General features: G+C 37.3%; 2 protein-coding genes across 2 annotated transcripts; both read left to right on the top strand.

Moving 5' to 3' along the window:
• The first annotated feature begins 2,994 nt into the window (after positions 1-2,994).
• LOC134675084 (transcription factor BTF3 homolog 4) lies at positions 2,995-4,482 on the top strand. The gene has a single exon (XM_063533245.1). It carries the CDS (start codon positions 3,172-3,174, stop codon positions 3,691-3,693), a length of 522 nt encoding a protein of 173 aa, XP_063389315.1. The 5' UTR covers positions 2,995-3,171; the 3' UTR covers positions 3,694-4,482.
• A 1,259-nt stretch (positions 4,483-5,741) lies between these two features.
• LOC134675065 (TGF-beta-activated kinase 1 and MAP3K7-binding protein 1-like) lies at positions 5,742-16,111 on the top strand. Its single transcript, XM_063533221.1, has 8 exons — positions 5,742-5,918; positions 6,197-6,331; positions 7,064-7,169; positions 8,267-8,374; positions 8,960-9,107; positions 9,889-9,944; positions 12,559-12,659; positions 15,530-16,111. Exons 1-8 carry the CDS (start codon positions 5,758-5,760, stop codon positions 16,086-16,088), a joined length of 1,374 nt encoding a protein of 457 aa, XP_063389291.1. The 5' UTR covers positions 5,742-5,757; the 3' UTR covers positions 16,089-16,111.
• Positions 16,112-16,217: the final 106 nt, after the last annotated feature.

Below are 16,217 nucleotides of genomic sequence, written 5' to 3' on the forward strand. Positions count from 1 at the left end.
CAAAGTAAAAACATATAAACTTACTTTCTTTTAAACTCCTCTTCACGCTTAAACTGCTGAACAGTTTTAATTTAAATTTCGTACACATATATTTTGAGTCCCGAGACAGGACATAATAAGTTATCTCAAAAATCATCCTTTAAAGGTGTGAAATGAGGTGTAGGGGGGAAATCAGAATTGACTTCTTGAAGTTAACTGTTTAAGTTTAGGTTTGAAGTCATGTTTTTTTTATCATTTTTAACTAAATCAAAGATGTAGACCATCCCAAATTTCATATAAATCGGTTCAGCGGTTATTGATTTCCCGTACAAATTTCCACGCCACTTTTCACACCTTCAAAAGATGATTTTGGTTATAAGATCTATCCTATGTCCTGTTCCGGGATGCAAACTATTTCTATACCAAATTTCAACGAAATCGGTTCAGCGGTTAAGCGTCAAGAGGAGTTTAAAAAAAACCGACCAAGTGCGAGTCGGACTCGCGTATTAAGGGTTCCGTACATTAAGTCCGACTCGCGCTTGACTGCACATTTCTAATAGGTTTTCCTGTCATCTATAGGTAAAGAACTATTTTGTGTATTCAGACAGACAGACATACAGACGCACGAGTGATCCTATAAGGATTCCGTTTTTTGCTTTTGAGGTACGGAACCCTAAAAAGATTTTTTTAATTTTGTGATACCTTAAATGGATTCAGCAACCCAGATTTATACGAAAACGATACCATACACGGCCTAGCACCTTCACTGATGTAGATATATCAAGATAAAATTGAGAGCCCTAAATAAACTTTCAAGAGCGGATATCTCAAAAACTATTCAACATATCGAAAAAATTGACTGAATAAACTTGTAACAAATTAAATTAACTTTCATTTTGTATAAGTGGCCATGTCGCTAAGATGCATAGTTTCCGAGATATAATCGAAAAACCGGAAAATGGGACATTCAAAGCCCCCTCTCTTCCCCCCCTCAAGGGCTACGGCCGGGGACTTTTGATATGGTCACCTCCTAACTTGTCCAAACCAAGTTACAGAGTCAAAAATTGTGTTCCGAGCATTTCCCTCTACAACTTTTTTGAGCATTCGTTGGCTGACATAAGTAGCTTATTCCATTTCTTTAAAAACTTTTCTGTAAAAGGTTGACGGGTGTTGGGTGTTTATATGGTTTTGGTCGATTATTATCATTTGCATCGCCCATGATGACTTACTAGAATTACTTACGAGCACACGAGACACTAATAGTAGTTTGACAAACCTTGGTTTTCAAGAGGTATTTTATATTGACATTTGCTGTCACAAATTTGCTGTCAGATTTAGTCGCAAACCGCACGCAAAGTGCACACAAATGTGTCGACACCTTGTTACGGAAAAGTGTACACACGGCGACGACACTTTGTTTCGAAACAATTCTAGACACATTGTGTGGACTCTGTTACGACACATCTGACATTTAGTTACCACTTTGATGATTCTGCGACTGGAATGGTTATATGGGCAGTGCCTAAGACTTTAATCTTTCCTAAGCACCCAATTAACAATCTGAATCATTTTTTGCCATAAAAGATTAGTCTGATGTCTTCTACATTCTGTAACCATAAATCAACATGTTACAAGTGACATAATGCGAAGATATTCCAATTTGGATCTTATATGAGTACCTATTAAAATCGTTGGCACTTACCGCCCCCATAGCAAACGGTATATTTTATCTGTGCCGATTAAGTGGGATTATTTTAGAACGACCACCCGCGTAAAATAGCAGCTGTCAAAATTTGCCGCCATTTTTTGCTGGCATGGGATTAGATTATGTTGATTTAGATTTTTACAAGCTAACTCTGCACTGATTTGAACAGTGAGGGCGTGTCGTTATAAACTTCATATTTTCATAGAAATTTGACATGAATGCATGATGACATTATCACACTTTGTCATTGCAAATGCCATTGCAGAGTTAGCTTGGTCGATTCTACCTACTTATTTTGTATTAGGTAGGTAGGTAGGTACCTACATTATCTTATACCTTTAAACGAGCAATTCTTGTATATTTATTTATAGGCATATAATATTTCGGGTATCTCGGAAACGGCTCAAACAATTTCAATGAAATTGGCTATATGTGGGTTACCGGGGGCGATAAGTCGATCTAGGTCTGATCTATGAGGGAGGCACGAGCCTTATACTTGTCTACCATCGGTGTCATAACTTCATAAGTCGCCTAATATAAACATTACTAAACTTGATATTAATCATGGTAGATCACTACACTTTATAAAACAAAGTCCACCGCCGCGTCTGTCTGTTTGTGTGTTTGTATGTTTGTTCGCGATAAACTCAAAAACTATTGAACGGATTTCATGCGGTTTTCACCTATCAATAGAGTGATTCTTGGGGAAGGTTTAGGTGTATATAATTTGAAACCCGTGCGAAGCCGGGCGGGTCGCTAGTATTTGATATTATTCATAACAAGACTTTTCTTTTATAAATATAATAACGCAAAGGGGTTGCTACCGCCATCTAGTGTGTAACATTAATATTAATTATGACGTTTGCGACGCCATCTATGTTCCTTTTCATTAACTACCATGAACTACAACGGCTATTAAAAGTCAACTGTTGTAAAAGAATGCCGCTAGATGTCGTACCATAGATGTAACGTTCCATTTCACGGTAAAATCATATTATTACAGATTAATAATGTAAATTTATTCATTATTTCCACACAACAAACATAAATTTATTTTAATAGCAAACAATAAATCGTTAAGTCTAGTGATAAACAAGTAAAAAGGTAGCGTTAGAGTAAGTTATAATTTTATACAAGATATCAAATAAACACTTAACATAAAATGTATTACAATTTGATGAAAAAATATTTAGTTCCATTTATTAAGAATATTATTATTTCAAAAGAATTATTTGTAATTTACTCATTTCTCAAATTTGTGACGTGAAAAGGAAAATCAACGTAGACAGTGCTGCCAACTTCTCGCCGGTGACCGAGATGGATCGGAAATCCACCATTTTCCCTTTGTAGCTAACCGGTGTTCAAAACACGTGCGTACTATCAAGTTACATGGAAAACTGGCGTGTTCCGAGCTAGAAATAACAAATAAACCGTCTGAAAAAGTGCACCGTGTTTAAGTAGTCAGGTGACGTGTGTAGCAAATCAAAATGAACACCGAAAAGCTGAAGAAACTGCAATCGCAGGTGCGCATCGGCGGTAAGGGCACACCGAGGCGCAAGAAGAAGGTTGTGCACGCCACAGCCGCGACAGACGACAAGAAACTCCAGTCTTCCCTCAAAAAACTGTCAGTTAACACGATCCCTGGCATCGAGGAAGTTAATATGATCAAAGATGACGGCACAGTAATACATTTCAACAACCCGAAAGCGCAGGCCTCGCTCGCGGCGAATACTTTCGCTATCACCGGTCATGGAGAGAACAAGCAGATCGCGGAGATGCTCCCCGGTATCCTGAGCCAGCTCGGACCCGAAGGTCTCAACCAGCTGAAGAGACTGGCGTCCAGCGTGGCCGCGCCAAAGCCGCTCGAGGAAGACGACGAGGTACCTAACCTCGTCGGCAACTTCGATGAGGCGTCGAAACAGGAAGCCAAGGAGGTAGTCGCCGACGACAAGAAGGAGGAAAAGAAACCCGAGACAGAAACCAAAGCCGCCGACAAAAAAACCGACTAACTATCCCCATTATGACAGGAGTGATCTAGGTTTTTAATTTTGCTCATTCAAGTGTCTTTATAACAAACGCTAAGGGTTTCCAAAGCCTTACCAAGTGTCTCAAACGTTTATTTTATTATTTAGTATTTGTGTTCCTAAATAAATGTACTTTCAATTAGTGGTTTTGCATTTATTTGAAGTTTTTTATGTGTGAAGTGCCAAAAGGGCCACTTGTGTGCCTTTGCCTGTACTTAGAAAAAAGCGGACACAAGTTTTGTTTTTAAATATTTGACTCCGTGACTTTGGAAATCCGGTATAGAGCCATCCTGTATGAAACGAAAAAGCTTGTCTCTCCTTCAATGCTACTAATATGTCTTTATTAACTGTAAATTACCGCATAATGGGATATTCTGTCGATCATAGGTCCTAGTTAAGTGTTGTAATAAACCTATTGTTGAGATATTGGCATTATGATAAAAAGTCTATGTATGGCATATATACATTTATTTTTTACACTGCACTGGCGTATAGGAATATATTATTATATATTAGTAAAGTAAGGTGAGTGACACACCTTATCATATTTTTAAATGGTATTTTCTAAAGTTGTTGATTCATGTCCGGTCGAAAGAATTTGCTTTCTCATTTTTGAATAGAAGAGAAATAGGTTAAAACAAAAGAATCTTAGTCACAGGTAGCTCTTTAGGTTTCAGAGCTGACATTGTATAATAAAACCATAAAAATTGTAAAATTTAAAAGGTTAAGGTTTTATGTGTGTGTAAGCATGACATTAAAACTTTGATCGCTGTACTTTGGACTTTTATTTGAGTTTCCTTATAGGTTTATACCATGCCTATTACAACCTACATCAAACATAGGTACATATTTTGAATTTTAATACAAACGATTTGTAAACTTCTAGGTCATTAAGTGTGAAGTAAACAAGGACACTGTTTTTGCATACAAATACTGCAATGAAATTTGGTTTTGATAACCTTGACTAGTAGTTTGAGCTGTCACTTAACACATATTGCAAAAAAGTTTTCTAAACATTTAATTATTCAACTTTCAATTAAGGATATGCCATTATTGCATGTCTAACAATTAAACAGCGTGGGAATAATTTAATTCCTGCCCAAAATGAGGCCATTAGATCAAACCGCAAGACTTTACAGCCTTGATAAGTGGTAATAAACGATTAGATAAAGGGCAAAGTTGATATAGGTTGCCTGCTTTATAGCACATTTATTTGAGCATTTTTTTATTTGCATGACTCATATATTTTCAATTTAAGTTTAAAGCGTGTAGTGTGATCACACGTGCGAATATATTTCAGCACTGATCGAAACAAAGACTCAATTTATATACAAACTTAAAAACAATTTTATTGGTACAGTCAGCAGCAGAGAACTTATTAAGCGGGCCAGGTGTTCAAAATGATCTTGACGCGACTTTATTGTTAAGAGAATAAGATCGTGTCAAGGTAATTTTGAACACCTCGGCCGCTTAGTAACTTTTGCTGCTGACTGTACAACAGCAGGTAATTAAAGACATTCTTTGTGATAATACTATTCTGTATTTAAGAGAGTTGAGTAGTATGTTTGTCTTGTTATAAAAACCAAGAGTAAAATAAAATAAAAGTTTTGTAAAGTGTTTCTTCTTTTTTAATAATTGCCGATTCATTTACAGATTTATCGATTGGTAACTTGACCCTTAACTGCCCTTAACATTTTGGGCAACACTATAATATAATCTGTCAAACGCAATATTGCCAGTAATTCAGATTACCCTAATCTCTGGTTAGAAATGCAAGACTAAAACTAAAGAAATATACTGTTTTTATTATCAGATCCTTGTTTATTGGCTCTTGTGATTAAAAAGTTAAAGTTTAGACTTAGAGTATTTATTATATGTAAAAGTGAACTAATCAAGTGCAGTGCAAATCGTACTAGAAAGGTAAATTCGATGACATACTGGCAATATTTTTTAAACGTCGGTTGTCATTGTCAAATCGGCGAATATTTTTGTAAACAGCACCTATTTATCTTTGTTTTTTTTCGCTAATTTAATAAAGAGTTCTTTACGATGATCGCTCCGGTCGCTAGGCCCGTGGCACGGCCGTGGACGGACGACCTCCCGAAGTGCCGCAATACGTGCGTAGCGTCGTATTTTTCACGACTAGGAGGCGGGAATGTAGACTCCAATGACGACTATCTCTGCTTTCATTGCCAGACTGAAGATAACTCGTAAGTATTGTAATTATCTAATAAATAAGTTAATTGTGCATGCATAATTTAGCAATTTCTCATTTAAGTGAAGTTTTGTTATATCTTCTTGAGAAATATATTCCTATATTCTTATTGTCTCTGAAATATGTTCATAATCCATGTATGACTGTTTGTTTCTGAATAAAAAAAAAAAAAACCTGATTTTATACATTGACCTTTCTATGTTATGAACTAAAAAAATGTGTTTCTGTCTATTCTAAGTAAATTGGTAAATTTTCTTATAACACAATTGTCAGGAGCTTATATGGAGTATTTGAGCCCCACAATGGGCTGGAGGCGGCCCAGTTCATCATGCAGCGCATGGCGGCCGAGCTGCTGTTCCCGCCGCCGTCCGCCAGCAATACTGACGAGGAGATCAGGGACCGGCTGAGGTACAAACAACACTCTTAACTGTCTATCGTTGGACCTTATGCCTTTTGTTATAAAGTTTACAAACTGTCAGTTAACAGTGTAAGCGATGGTACTGTTGACATTTTTTATGGTTTAGTTTTTGTTTAAGGCACTGGTCCCACCGTGAGCTAGTAAGCTATGAGCTATCGTGTAAATAAAAGAGACACGGCGATATTTATAGTTACTCGCCCAGCGGTGAGCTATTATAAATATCGCCGTGTCTTTTATTTACACGGGAGTGCTTATCTTTTGTTCGTGTTTATAGCCGATAGCTCATAGCTTACAAGCTCGCGGTGGGACCAGTGCCTAAGAACTATGTGTTAACTACAAGCTTTAGACTTGAGAGCTAAATAAAAGTAGTATACATTTATAAGACTTTATAAAAAGACCACTAACCCCTGGAGCGCCCTACTGTCACATGTGTGCTGGTAACTTGTATAGGAGTTCCATACTACGGCAATTTTGGGGCGCTCCATGGGCTAATGATATATACTAGTCGTTTTTTTACATTATTCATTTATGAAATATTCAAAGTTATTGGTAGTTAAATCACCTTTCTGTTCGGGCAATAAAAATAAATATAATAGTCTATAGAGAAACTATTGACAAATAAAATACAAAATCTTGTTCCTAACATCCAAAATGCCAAGCATAATAATATTTGCCTTTATAGAACTTTATATGAATGCTAAATTGTCGTTGTGTCATTTCAGGAATGCTTTTAGCTCTGTAGAGAAAGCGTACACTGAGAACTATGACAGCATGATCGCCGAGAGGACCAGCCTGCAGTACCAGCTGCAGACACTCAAAGAATCGCAGGTCACTTTCATCATCATCATACCTCGCAATCGAGTCGGCAAAACCGTAGCAAATGACAGTTGAATGTAAAGGTTAGCATTCATATGTCATGAATCATCATCATGATAACATAGCCACTACTTTTTAAATTTTAAATTTAAATTTGTGTCTCAGGAAAGTAAATAATTAAATTACTTCTTTAAATTTTTGATTATTTGATCACAATTTGTTTACTCTTAATTTGAAGTACAAAATAAATTCTACCTACTTATAACGTAATGATGTGTGTAACACAAGGATGTAAATACCTTATTTAGCGTAGTCACACGCAAACAGATCTTAAATAATTAATTTAAAACATAGTTTTTGTATTTGACTTAGTAAATACGTACATATGCGTCAACCTTAATGTGCAACTGCTACGGTTTTGAGGATTCAATTGTGAGATATGGTCATCATCTTTTCCTAGTCATTTTCGGCCATAGCAACTGCTTTCTACAGCTGAGAGCGTCGCTGGTGCACTGTCAGGTGACTGACACTGCCAATTTTTGCAAAAAATGTGTGATCACTGCAGGTCAGCACCCCTCCAACTTAATTTTGGCATATTAATTACTTAGTATAGTTAGTATTAACACATTTGTTGCGTCAATTAATTAACATTGGAATTAAGCATACATCGGGTTGATTCAAGAGCTTTGCAGCGAACATCTTCACCTAAACCAGCGGTCGGCAACATGCAGGCGGCCCGCTAGGCCCCCCTGTCTGTTTTGTATGTACTATTGTCAAATGACAATGTCTGATAAACTCATAAATAAAGTGCGGCCCGCGTCAATGTCGTTAACTTCTATGTGGCCCTTGGCTGCTAAAAGGTTGCCAACCGCTGACCTAAACAATTGCGGTGTCTAGTGATTGATTAACAGGGTCGGCAAATCGCGGTTCGCGTGCAATTGAGACAAAAAATCGCAAAAAACAATATTTGCGGCTCTTTAAGACTCCTAAAACTGGTTACTTCCACTGTGGTTGGCTCTTCTCAAAAATGCCGGCCCCTTTAACCATTAAACTGTTGAAGAAGATTGTGTATGATATTTCCTTTATTTCGAATATTTATTATGTTACAGGCGGTAGAGGCGATCCTGGCGCGGCTGAAGGAGATCGACCGACATTTGTCAGGGGGCGCCACTGTCGTTATAGCTCTAGTGCATAACAACAAGCTGTTTTGTGCCAATGTAGGTATCAAATATTGTACACAGAGTTTTTTCAACTTAACCATATTCCGTTAGAGTGACTGCCATCTTGTGCCTTGAATCGGAAACATAAACTGTACATAGACTCTTCACGCTAAAGCAAGTGCTGCCCTCTACAGTTCAGGTACTTTTTTTGTGCATTGTAGGTTCTGCAATCTTGTGCCACGTTGGGCCACATTGGAATCTTAAACTTGACATTTACTTCTTGCGCCAACGAACAGGGGACTCCTGTGCTGCCCTCTACAGTTCATGCACGCTCGCTATCCAGGGCGTTCGTGTTTCACACATTTTGCGCATTTAGATCTGTGCCATTTATTTTTGTTCTTCAGTCGTTCCCTCAATGTTGAGGATTGTGACATCATGTCCTTCTGTTGAAGACCAGGTTTCTCCATAGGCGTCTGTTCCTCTGCCTTTTATTGGTTTACTTTTAAACATTACAAAAACAAACAATATCACAAATATTTTTTTAAATATTAATGATTGTATGACCTTTTACTTTAAAAATTATGTATAGCTACTACATTTTCTATCTGTTGATGTTTTCTCAACAAAAATTGTTATTTTTAGGTTGGTTGCTGCCGAGCTTTGCTGTGTCGAACGGACGCCAATTCAGTGTTAAGGGTGGTACAGTTGACAGCGGACCATAGTTTGTCCAATGAAGATGAGTTGCTTCGGCTGAGGCAACTAGGCTTAGACACTAATAAACTAAGAAATGGTAAGTAACTAAGAAATAGTAGTAGTAGGTATAGTAGTAGTGAGTAGTTCTAGATATTAAATTGTGGCTGGAATGTCATGTGGTTAAGCTCGGTTTTCCTAGAATAGCGGTGGCGTCATATAACGGCCGTCTCCAGACAAAATAATACGGCTAAATATGGATGTCGTAGTATTTTGTATGGAGACGGCCGCTATATGACGGCACCGTTATCCTAGGAAACCAGAGCTTTAGTGTTTGGTATAAGAAAATAATTATACGGTTTTTTAGTTTTAAGTAGTTGCTTCGTATCAAATTGGGGTTGTGGGTTTGAACTCGGGTAAGGGCATTTATTTGCGTTATCTACAGTAATGTTTGTATTTTATGTAGGTATTAATTTATTTATTTCTAATTTACATCGTTATTTAAATATCTATAATAGAAGTTTTACTGTGAGACTAGTTCTGTATATGTAGTATTGTGATTTTTTTTAATTTATTATTTAATAGGACGATTATACATTTGTACATATCGGCCCTATAAAGCCGCTTATTATATCTTCAGAAATAAGTGTACATTTAAAATAAAGATAATTAGAATTTATATGTTAAGCATAACTTCAGCCAATCTATATACCAATTGTGCCGTGTCCGATATTGGGTTACTAAGAATGTGTATGAAGGCACCGATGTCATGGCATTAGATTAGCCGAAGTTATTGAGCGTCTCCCTAATTGTGATTTATGATACGAATTTATTTAAGGTTCCATATTTTAAAATATTGCTACACCATTTTTTTTTCGCAGGCATGTACGTGGGAAACCAGGCGGGCACGCGCTGCCTCGGCAACTATTTGGTTAAGGTAGGTAACGGTTACTATAATTATAATAAACGCAATTTCGGAAATTGATTACTTAAGGTGGTTCGCCTAGGTTACTCAAAACTTAACTCTCGCTAGATGGCACCACTTTTGCAAAATTTCAGATTTTATTTTTTTGTGAAATGGTCTTGGTATTTGTATACTTAAAAGTATGTTTCGCGCACTCTTTAAGTAAATATTGAACTATTAAAATAAACATTGAATACTTCATTGTGCAAAAACCACCTTTTTAATTCGACGGAGTGTTGCTGTCACGGTTTTTCCTACTATTACTCACACATGCAAACAGTGTTTCCGTGATCCTTGTAGTAGACAATTTCACACAACGTAAGTATGTTGCAATAGCGTAACGGTATGTTCGTGGAAATACGTGCAAGAGGATTGGGGTTCAAGACTGGTGCGAGTAGGTAATTTATTTTTGTTTCTCCTTTGTGTTATCTTACCTTTAAACGAGCAATTATTAGATATATAATTATTTATTTATATATTTGGATGGTATCAGAAACGGCTCTAACGATTTCGATGAAATTTGCTATAAGGGGTTTGATCTCTTAGCTAGGTCTATGAGAAAACGCGCATTTTTGAGTTTTCATGTTTTGTAAGCTTTGGTCGGTCTCCCAGATATTCAATCTCCGCTTGGCAACTAATCCCAGAATTGGCATGCGCACTAGTTTTTACGAAAGCGACTGCCCTGACCTTCCAACCCAGAGAGTAAACTTATTTGGATTAGTCCGGTTTCCTCACATTGTTTTCTTTCACCGAAAAATAGGTATCGGTGTATAAATAGGTATCAAATGCTATTTCGTACAAAAGTTCGAAAAATCATTGGTACGAGCCGGGGTTAGAACCCGCGACCTCCGAATTGCTTTCCGCTAGGCCAGCAGCGCTTCCCCCACATACTCAGTGTTATCACATCAGGTTTTTTAAAAATCAAAAACGATTACTTATGAAAGCAGAAGAATATAAATGATCGTATTAGATTTATAATTGTTACATGTTTGCCGTAACTTATTTTTAAAATGTGTTTTTCAATGAAAAGACACGTCAAGATTGTTTACCTTATTTCTAATGCTAAAAAAAAACAAACTATAGTAATAATTGTGTTTTTCATTCATAGACAAAATCCATTATTTTTAACCACAGGAAATTTTATACACTTCTTTTTAGGGTTCCGTACCCAAAGGGTAAAACGGGACCCTATTACTAAGACTTCGCTGTCCGTCCGTCCGTCCGTCCGTCTGTCACCAGGCTGTATCTCACGAACCGTAACAGCTAGACAGTTGAAATTTTCACAGATGATGTATTTCTGTTGCCGCTATAACAACAAATACTAAAAACAGAATAAAATAAAGATTTGAATGGGGCTCCCATACAACAAACGTGATTTTTGACCAAAGTTAAGCAACGTCGCGTCGAGAGTGGTCAGTACTTGGATGGGTGACCGCTTTTTTTGCTTTTTTTGTTTTTTTTTGCATTATGGCACGGAACCCTTCGTGCGCGAGTCCGACTCGCACTTGCCCGGTTTTTATTGCAGTGAGGATGTCCTGATTGTAAAAATCAGAGAGATTAGGTAGAGTATAATTTCTAATTATCTTTGTAAAAATAAAAGAATACGCGTAGCCCATACTTAATAATCGATTTATGATAATAAGAAAAATTAAATAAAAATAAAAAAACAATACGAAATTTAGGTGTAACAAAAATACAAAAAGTTATGTTCCAGCATACAATGACTGGGGATCGAACCGGGAATCTTCCGTTTGCAAGCAAAAAAGCGACTGTTTGCATAACACGCCATGATAGTTCTTAGCTAAGCTGACGAACTTCTCGCTTAGGTCAATTAACTACCTGTCAAATATCAGTGTCAACAAAATTGCACTAAACATGACGGCACTCCAAATTCGAGCCGTGGTCAGCCCGGCAACGTCGGAAATGGTATGGCAACGTCGCAAATGTATCTGTACACGACATTTGTGACACACACATACGTAAAATTGATGAAAAGTTAACTATGATTTTTGCATGATTTCTGTTATTTCTGTATGAAACATTGTTTTCCTGTTAATTTCGCGCAAACGAATATTCGAAAGAAGATAAATGCGGAAATATTTGTGTACTAATAGTGTGTAGTTACTTAATGAGCTTTGATTGAATTTTGTATGAAAAGCGAACCACCTTAATACTTGTTGTTTCAAAAATAATAGTTCAGATTTTTTTATTCGTATCGTTTAGGTCATCACTTGTATTTTTATTTATTATTCCTTTACGTACTGGAAGGCGCAGCGTGGGTAGACGTCCCATAAGGTGGACCGATGACCTGTTAAAAGTCACGGGAGTTCGCCGGACGCGGGTGGCGCGAGACCGGTCATCGTGGTACTCTTTGGGGGAAGCCCGCGTCCAGTAGTCGACGTCCTCGGGCTGATATGATAATGATTCGTTTATTCTGTTCATCCTCTAGCCGCCCGGAGACCTATAAAAAGGTCTCCCGTTCCATTCTAATTTGAACTTAGTGTTGACAAAATAAAATTTAAATTTGCTTGGCAAGGTTTGAGGTATGGGCGGCTAGAGGCTATAAATGATGCGTGTGTGTGTGCAGGGGCTGCACCGCGCCTTCCCTTGGCTGAGCTCCGCGCGCGCCGCGCCCGTGGCCGCCGCGCCCGAGCTGCACGGGCCCGTCGCGCTCGACGACTCCTGCAGGTCGGTGTCGTCATCAGTGGCGTAGTTAGGACGCCCGGGTGGCACCCGGTGCGGAAATTGTGGGTGTCACCCCAAAATTCGATCAAAATTGAAAAATATGTTTAAAAAGAGTAATTGTAATTTTTGTTAAATAGCTCAGGATTTACTCCATCGCTTTCGTTTTACAAACTTTTATAGGTGGCCCTACTGGATGTTCACGGTCGGGTGTCCCCCCTAAATGGGTGACACCCGGGGCGGACCGCCCCCGCCGCCCCCCCTAGGTACGCCACTGATCGTCATCATCCATCGACGTATATCTCAGGACGGGTCTTACGGCCACTAAAAATGGTACTAGTTCAGCGGTGTCACTCACGAATTCGAACCAATCGTGCAGTCTAACTCGACTAGTTGTGACCGATCGCGCGCGTAATGCGAACTCATCAACCGATCGCGTTGTAGCGATGGCACACCACTCTACTAGCCCCATTCATGCGCCATTCTTATCCCCTCAGCTGTGGGAGATGAATATGGCCGCTCCCCCCTCATCTGTGGCAGCCTAAGGGGTCTGCTCCACAGACAGGGTTTCTAGGTCCACGTGCAAGTGGAAAATTGCGATTTATTCCGTTTTTTACAATGATACAGTCTATAGTTTGTATTTTTTCTGCCCTTTATTTAATTATCTAACTGCTACTTAAAATTACGACCATTAAACTAACATAAAATAACTGTACAGTCGAATTCAAAATATAGGTACCGAAATGTATCTTTCATTTTCTATTGTAATAAAAAAATAAACAGTTTTTAGGCGTATCTGTTACTCTAATTATGTACATAATGTAATCATACACATCAAAAAAACATAAAATGTCAGGCTTATCAATTAAATACATGATATATACCATTTGAAAACTTTATTGAAATTATGTCTGCCCTAGAAATGGCGCACGTAAATAAGTTTCTAATTACATGCATTGTGGAGTCCTACCACACCCTATGTAATAATTTTATACATAAATAAGAAATTTAAGTTGTAAACTATCTGTGGCCAAAGTAATAGTAATGCAGGTGCAGTAGTTATATGGTAAGAAATGTTTAAAAAATGCTTTTATTTATTCATGCACCATTGATAGTCCACAAAATGTTGAATTATCACAGCAACCAGCAGCCTTAATCCAGAGAAATTTCGTTTCTCAGGGTATTAATGAAACAATATTTAATAATAAATAATCGCACTTGTTCTTATTAAACAAAAAACATCTAAAAACTTGATCTGAAAACAAGACAAATATAGACCAAATCACATCTATATGGTTTGATTAATATGGACATACCTAGAGCAATAAAGGGATATTTCAGAATGTGTGAAGAATAACACCTAAAATCTTAGTAGCAAACCCCACCACCATCATTATTATCATCATCATCATCATCACTGTCGCCTAGTACCCATATTAAAAGCCTTGCATAATTAATTTATATTAAATTTTTTATACTCGTCAATCTCAGTATAAAGACTTCATGGCCCAAACTATAATCGTACAAATTAAATGTCCAGCCCTTGCTCTCACTCATTACAGTTGCGCTGAGCTGTGTTATAGCCTATGTGGAAAGAGAAGTATCGTAGAATTAGTTAGTAAGTGGAATGTCCATGCTATGCAAACGTGCGTTAGTAACATGACAGCGCCGTCTGTGGCGACAACCTGGCAGGTGCTCGTCCAGTCTGTTGCGACAGCCCAAGAGGTTATGTGCCGACCGTTATTTAGTTTGATAGCTATTATTCACTTTAAACAGATTTTAAACTAATTTCATTGTATTTAATATAATATATATAAACTACGACATATTATGATTGTTTTGAGACATAGTAAAACTTATACAAATAATAAGAAACCGAGTAAGAAAATTTCGGCTATGACTTGGCATGTCATTTCTTCACACCTGTAGCACTTATATTATTCTAAAAACACACCCCAAACATAATATTAACAAAAGTTTACTGACATTTCCTCAGCTTTTTAACGGTTTCACCATAAAAATCCACAATTTTACTATAAAAACACGTAACATCCTACTCGTCACAGTGGCTGTTTTTGACTGACGAAAGTTAACGACTTTTTCAACCGTTGAACATTCAAATGTTCGCTTGCTAGCTGTCTTGCTTCATTCACTCCACGATTAAATATGTCAGAGCGAGTTAAACATATGTTTCAGTGATATTTTACCTTAAGTTTAGGCGCGAATTATGCGAACCTGGCAGGTTGAGCCACAGATAAACCGCCAATTTTATGACCGCCTGAAAGGCGCTCCCACAGTTGAGGGGTTATTACCCGTAAGGCCAGTCCTGAAATGTACGTCAATGTCATCATCACATAACTTACATAAACAGTTCATTAATACATCGGAGAAAAATTAAAGCATCGAAATAACTGAATTCGCTATTTTTAAAGAGACGTTGACAGTTTAGATGTAAATAGAGTATAAATAGGTAATAATTATCTAAACACCTTTTATACGTACTTTATAAAAAAAAATTGTATTATAGCCTATAGCTTCCTTCTTCCTCTACTTCTTTTACCTTCTATTATTTTCCTTAAAATGTGATATTTATTGTTACGATATATATATTTCCAAAATATGAGATTTTTCTTTTCTTTAGGTACTGTTTCCAAATATACCTACAGTTATCCCATTTTTATTTTTATTTTATTCCATTAAAACGCGCAACATATCTCACCCCAATAGCTTAAACCACAATCACAAATTATAATCATTCCCCCAACATACCAATAAACAAGCCAGCCAGACTTACCACACAGGTCAATAGACCTTACATAGTTTCGTGCCACTAATATTTATTCCTCATACAATCTCCAATGTTTTTATATTTCCAGATTCCTAGTCCTCGTCAGTTCCGGAGTCTACAAACGCATAGCCGAAGTGAAAGGCAGCAGCGAGCAAGCGAACAAACAACTCGCCCAAATCATAGTAGAGAACTTCCGCTCCCAGACCGACTTCAAAAAAGTCAGCCAATCCGCTCTCGACGAGATCGAACAAGAGTTTGTCTCATACTGCGTTAAAAATAACTTAACACCAAAGTCTAACACACATATGACATTGCTAATAAGGAATTTCAACTTTATTCAAATTGATCCGGAGCCTAGTTTGGTTCCGAAGCACCAGAATCCGTCGGTTCGCTTCAATCCAATAGTTCAATCTAAGTCGAACACATTACTGAATGAGTTAGACTCTGAAATTTACTCGTCCGAGACTACAGAATCGAATGTAGATACGAATAGGTCTAATAGGTCTACGGAGTCAGGGTCTGACATAGAGCCTGGAAGGCAGTATGATAGAGATAGAAAGATTAAGGGTTATGTGGATTTTTCGTGTTATTATGAAAATGTTGAGAAGGCGAGGAAAAATGGGACATTGCCCAGTTTTATTGAATGATGGTTTGCAATTAATTATTAGGTATCAGCTGTGCCTTATTATAAATTAACATTTATAGTGAGTTAAAAAAATATTTAAACTAAGCATACAAGTATATTAAAAAAGTACTTATATACTTTGAAAAAATCT

The sequence above is a fragment of the Cydia fagiglandana genome, chromosome 21, assembly GCF_963556715.1.
Source record: "Cydia fagiglandana chromosome 21, ilCydFagi1.1, whole genome shotgun sequence".
Classification (NCBI taxonomy): domain Eukaryota; kingdom Metazoa; phylum Arthropoda; class Insecta; order Lepidoptera; family Tortricidae; genus Cydia; species Cydia fagiglandana.

What these genes read in the sequence shown, in the direction of transcription:
- LOC134675084 (XM_063533245.1), top strand. Translation starts at nt 3,172, where the DNA reads ATGAACACCGAAAAGCTGAAGAAACTGCAATCGCAGGTGCGCATCGGC.
- LOC134675065 (XM_063533221.1), top strand. Translation starts at nt 5,758, where the DNA reads ATGATCGCTCCGGTCGCTAGGCCCGTGGCACGGCCGTGGACGGACGAC. An exon ending in AGACACTCAAAGAATCGCAG is followed by an intron (nt 7,170 to 8,266) that starts GTCACTTTCATC and finishes ATTATGTTACAG; the next exon opens with GCGGTAGAGGCGATCCTGGC. An exon ending in GCGCTCGACGACTCCTGCAG is followed by an intron (nt 12,660 to 15,529) that starts GTCGGTGTCGTC and finishes TTATATTTCCAG; the next exon opens with ATTCCTAGTCCTCGTCAGTT.